Source organism: Solanum lycopersicum, chromosome 1 (genome assembly GCF_036512215.1).
Source record: "Solanum lycopersicum chromosome 1, SLM_r2.1".
Taxonomy (NCBI): Eukaryota; Viridiplantae; Streptophyta; class Magnoliopsida; order Solanales; family Solanaceae; genus Solanum; species Solanum lycopersicum.
Window position 1 is genome coordinate 37291797 of NC_090800.1, and position 6496 is coordinate 37298292.

Genomic DNA, 6496 nt, shown 5'->3' on the forward strand with positions numbered 1-6496 from the left:
GAGAACATGCACTAGAAATGCTCAACAGTAAGCCATCAGAAGGATATAAACAGATGTCGAGATACATATAGATGCTAAATAAAGTGTATTCAAATTCATATATTAGGATGCAAAAAATGGAAGATAATAAATGCATGTATCTGTTTATAGCCCTAAGACCGTTGATAAGAGGGTTCCACTACTGCAGGCCTGTAGTTGTAGTGGACGTTGCACATCTTGGCGGGGCTTAAAAGGGCACTTTTGTATCAGCAAGCACACTCGATGGTGCAGGTATGAGTGTTATAATTCTGATGTAATGTAAAACTTGTTTTATGTTTATATTAATATATCTTAGTGTAAACATTGTGTATCATGAAGTTAAATGTGTGCTTCTTTGTAATTAGGATGCATATTACCATTGGCATATGGTGGTGTAGACACTGAAAATAACTGTTCGTGGACATGGTTCTTCGAACAGTTCAAAAATGCATTTGGTGAGCATGAAAACATGTGTATTGTATCAGATAGAAATGAAAGTATCATAAAGAGTGTAAGAATTGTGTACCCAAATATACCTCATTGTGCATGCATATGACATTTTTGGAAGAATGTATGTTCAAGCTTCAAAAGGAGTAAAAACACACTATGTTATATATTTTACTCATTGGCAAAAGCATACAGAAACGAAGATTTTTATGAATTAATGGCTAAGGTTGTGAAAGTTGAACATAGGATGAAGGATTACCTTGAAGATGCTGGTTATGAGAAGTGGTCAAGAGTTCATTCAACCATAAACAGAGCTAGAATGATGACTTCGAACATCGTTGAGTGTATGAATGGATGCCTTGTCGATGCGCATAAGTTAACTATAATAGACTTCTTGGAGGAAGCTAGACTTCTATTTGGTAGTTGGAACTATAAAAAAATAGAAATAGCGTCATATACAAAATACACATTGGGCCAAAGATTTGAGGAGATATTAATTGTAAACGCATCTAAAAGTTTAAAGATGAAGGTATTTATCCATTTACCTAAACTTTTGTTTTATGTATCAGAAATAAACTGATTTTTCCATGATAACTATTGTTTTGAAAATGATATATAAATTGTATATTATGTAATGTATCACTAACTTCTTTAAATTTTAGGTTGTTCCATCATCTGAATATATTTTCACAGTTCATGAAGCTAGAAAAAGATATATTGTATGCCTTGAGAGGAAAACTTGCACATGTGGGAGGTTTCAACATGATGAGTTACCTTGCGCACACGCAATTGCAGTTTTGAAGCACAAGAATGTTACAAATTTGCACCCATATTGCTCTGATTACTACAGGCCGTATGCATTGAAAAAAATGTACGAGGTTGTAATGGTTCCAATGTCAGATAAGGAGGATTGGAACGTTCCAGAATATGTTTTAGATGAAATTGTCCAGCCACCTAGGTATAGAAGGTTGGCTGGACGACCAAGAAAGCGAAGAAAGAAAAATGTGGATGAGAAAATAACAGTGAACAATAATTCTTGTGGGCAGTGTGGACAAGAAGGACATAACAGGAGAACTTGTACTTTCTTCCCGAAAAAGAATTAAAATAATATTTTAAAGTAGGACATTAGTGTTCATGGTACTTATATTTATTTTTTATTTAGAACTTGGACTAAATAAAGTGTATTAGTTACACAACTTAATTTGATGTTCAAATATATGACTTTGCTGGAAATTTTGTGCCAAACTTAAACTCTAAATTTTATAAATAAATAGATTCAATAGTGGTGCGTTTCAATGTGACAGTAATTCCAGATGAGTTTGTTTATGTATGTGATGTATTATATACATGCATATTATTGAAGAGATGTTATATGTTTCGTTTATACTGCCTTATTCGTTATTAAAGTGTACAAAAAATTGACTGGTTCAATTGTTTACTATATGTTTCGTGTATACATCCATAGGAGTTATAATTTTTATATATTATATTCAAGAGTGTTGGGTTTCAATGTAACAGTAATTCCAGATGAGTTTGTTTATGTATATTATGTATCATATACATTCATATGATTGAAATGATGTTATATATTTCGTGTATACTGCCTTATGATTTATTAAAGTGTCCCAAAACTTGACTTATTCAAATGTTTACTACATGTTTCGTGTATACTGCCTTATGAACTATAAGTTTGATATATTATATTCAACAGTGGTGCTTTTCACTGTAATAGTAATATGTGATTAGTTTGTTAATGTATATGATGTATCATATGCATTCATATGATTCAAGTTGGTAATGTGTAACTGCAATATTTGTATATGTATATATTATAACTTATATATCATAAACATCATTTTGTAAGTGAAAATACCTAAAACTTAAACAATAATGTATCATACACATTAGAACTTACGTGTCATATACTTCATTTTGTAAATTAATTGTCAAAAATACTTTAACTGAAACAATAAAAATTTTGTACCTTAACGTTATAAAACAACAATTGTGTCTAAAATAATAATTTGAAAACACATAATGTTAATAACTAACAAACTGTTGAAATACCAATAAGCTTTTAGAAAAACACAAAAGATAATTGTCTTCGACACAAAACAACATAAAAACTTGTTCATCCTGTCCGTGCTAATTACTAATCTATGTTAACAATATCATCTTCAGTTGGTGTTGTGAATTGACCCTTAGTCTTTGGTGGATCGTCATTCTCACTTATGTATCCACCATTGACCTTGTCGCTGTCGTATCTCCATAACAATGCTGCATATCTATTGCGTAGGTAATTTACAAGATGGCCATCGGTATCAGGTGTTATAACAAGATGGTCACTTAAAAACTTTGCAAATGTAGCTAGGTATAACCCGCAGTCCCTACAATAAAATACATAATATAAATTTGTAAAATAGCTTACACATATATTGTAGACCAGAATTTAAATACTTACAGGCTATCGTCTTCTTGTTGCATGATACCTTCAGCATTTTCAATGTTGAAAGGAATATGTGACTCTAAAGGTACACCCGTTTTTTTGTCCTTGTATGCAGCAAGAACTGACCACTTTGTCCGCTCAGTGTTTTCAAAGAGACCATTGTCAATTAGGTAAGAAGGTAGCATCCTTGATAATTTTTATCTCTTCAGAATATACACGTTTCCTTGTGCTCAAAGAAGAGTCATACACGTGTATCAACCTCTTATTCAATTCAACAATAGCTAATACCCAATGAAAATTTTCATCATAAAAAATCGTAATATAAACATCGTCCACCAAATGCCATGGTAATCGAGCTGGTAGTGAAAAACCTTTCATGGCGTTGATTATTGACCTCTCATGTACTAATACAGCTCTTGCACTATCAAGGTGTTCTTGGGTACTAATATCATCATCAGCCTCATTGTTATAATACCTATCATGGGTACTGTTTATATGTGCGCTGAACAAACAATCGACTATTGTGTATCTTTATAGATCAATGCTTCGAAGTTTTAATTTTTTACGAAGGTAGTAAAAAAAATAACATCGATGTGCTACAAAAAAAATATAATAATAATTATACATTTGAAAAACATTTAACAAAAATAAAATACTAGACAGTGAAAATGATATATGATTTTGATATGCATTTATAACATATTTACTAAATGTATCATATAAGTTATTATAAAATCATTTATATATAGAATTACCTGATCAGTCCAACAGTTTTTAGGCTGAGACATGGCATAAAACCAATTATTATTTGTCGGAAATGCAAAGACATAATCCATCATTTCAAAACCTAATAAAGACGCTCTTGATTTGCATTTATCTTCTGATGGTTTCCTATAGCATTAAGCGTAATGAAAAGATGTTATTCAAAAGTGTAACAATAGCTGCAATTTGAAAATTGAACAGATTCAGTACAATTATATAAAAGTTACTTTTTGAATGAGCTTCAAGAAGCCCTGTAGTAACCCACTCAATAAAATCATCAATCATATATAAAGGGGCTTGGTTTGTGATCTCACATCCTTGAAATGGAAAATTTGGACGAATTACATCAATCATGACCATTTTTCCTTTTTCACTTGACCCAAATGAAGTTAAATAAGGGGATTTGCATCTTCTCGAAGGCATCCGGATGCGTGCATGAGGAGTATTTATTTCACTTCGGACAATAATATATGTGATTGGAATATCAATTGGTAATTGACTGTTCGAAAGCAAACTTTGATTTTCGGTTAACTCCTGTTGATTTGCATGAATAGGCAGACTTCCTAGATCAACAATAAGTGTATTCATGGCTTCTCGTGTATCTTGAGATATTGAACCAGATGGTGTAGAATCCTATATGGTTTACACTGATAATTAAAAATAGTTTGATCGACATATGTTATTGATATGATACATGAAGAATAAATTACCGATGTATCTTCGTTCATTGTTCCTTCAAATAAATGAAGAGGTGTTTGTGCTGATGGAGCATCCTGAATAAAAATGTACTGATCAATTTATGATACCTTAAACAATAAATAACTATACACAAAATGATTCTTAATGTATCAAGGTCAGATAACAGCAAACTACGAATTGTATATAGTAGACAAACAAATTTAAGTAGTCACATAGATATGTATCTTGCAATGGACTGTGTCACGTACACACTAAATAAAAAAGTATAGTATCATACACATTAACTTGAAAAAAAACTGCTCATGTGAACAGTAAAAAACATGTATCATATTTATCCAATTAAACTGCAATGTATCACAATGATCAAATAAAACAACAATGTGTCATAATAATATAATTAAACATAAATTATCATACTGGCACATATTCATGTATCATATCAAAATGGATGAATACTAATAATGAAATTACTCTGCTATAATTACCTTACTATGTTCACATGTTTCATCAGTATGATGACTATTTGAATTTGGGTATTGAAGTTCTGAAAAGTCCTTCATTACTTGATGATTCTTCAATGTATCAATCTTTATTTTTAAATATAAAAAATTAAAAAAGTAAAGTAAACCTGATTGTCAACATCAAATTCCATTTGTATCGGAGAGGTTGCTTGGTGTCCATCATTGCCTTCTTCATCGGAAACTTCAACCTGCGGTGTAGACTTGCCGCCCATATCCTTCATTAAATGAATTTGTAACATAATGACCTATGAAAATTACAACACACAATGAAAATACACATACACAATACATTACCTTTGGTTGTTGGCCATCCTCCCTATTCTTAGAATTCATTACCTCAATGTGATTTGCCTTTATCAAATTCACAAGATACTCAAATTTACTGTCAACCTATTCAAAAAAATTTACATATTCAGTTTTATTTTTATGAAGTAACATTAAAAATTAAATATTGTTATTTCTGTATTCCTTCATATGTTGTTTCAGTTCTTCAATATCGGGATATACAGACTTATCTTTTGGGACTTGTGAAGATACATGGGCAGAAGATACATTAGCATGCGGGGTAGGTTCTTCATCTGGCATTGAGAATTACTGATGTAATTGCGGCTTTAAATGCTTTGACAAAGTTTTCGAACCCTTTGTTTTATGTGTATCAGTATTCTTTCTCCTCTTGGATGGTGGTGGAGATGATGTATCAGATACATGTGATGATCATCTCAATAAATGGCCAGGAGGACTTGTTGAAAAATCCTCAAAACCTGACTTGTATTTAGTTTGCACTTTTTTGCACAAACAGGTGGCGTGGATAGTTTATTTCTGTGGACCTCTTTACTATCAGGTAAATCAAGGGCTTCCACCTCATCTGGCGTTGGTACAATGTTTGACCAAGTATTCTGCAATTAAAATGGTTTAATGTTATAACAATATTAAAGCTTATTGATACACTATTAAAAGATAATTAAAAATTAATATTACCTCAGAGAAAATGCTAGACATTAACTTTTCATATTTTGGCTTTTCAGCCACCACTGTCCAATTACATATCCTCGGAATACCAATTGCTACTTTAACAGCAACGTCTGGACTTAAAGTAGATGCACATTCGTAAATCCAAACGTTGAGTGCATAAGGCATACCAAATAAGCGATATATCTGTTTGCTTTGGTTGAAGTCTTGCCTGAGTGATGTAATCAGCTTATTAAATGCAATTTGACCCCAAGGATACATTTCATACCTACCATCTTCAACCATTAGAAATTCTTCTATACGTATGAAGGTCTCACCAAGATGGCATTACATGAAAGTATTGATGCAGTATAGTATTGCCATTTCCACGGATTCCTGTGTGGTCTCCCAATTACCCATTGCAAAACGATGTATCAATCGACTCTTGGTTATACCCGTAGGACAATCAGGGAAATATTTTGTAATAACCGGCTCGGAGTGGAATTAGGATAAGGAAAATCCTTAACATTTCCTTTCCATTTAATGCTATTTACTATCGAAAATTCCTTCATACCTGTAACGACCTGTTTAGTCGTTTTGAGCAGCAGACTTTATTTCTGGAAAAACTGGCAGAAGCGACAGACCCACGACAGAC

At 32.1% G+C, this 6496-nt stretch overlaps 1 protein-coding gene across 1 annotated transcript; it reads left to right on the top strand.

The window, feature by feature from the left end:
- Nucleotides 1-682: 682 nt before the first annotated feature.
- LOC112940670 (uncharacterized) lies at nucleotides 683-1568 on the top strand. Its single transcript, XM_026028921.2, has 2 exons — nucleotides 683-994; nucleotides 1128-1568. The coding sequence occupies exons 1-2, from the start codon at nucleotides 683-685 to the stop codon at nucleotides 1566-1568; spliced, it is 753 nt and encodes a 250-aa protein (XP_025884706.1).
- Nucleotides 1569-6496: the final 4928 nt, after the last annotated feature.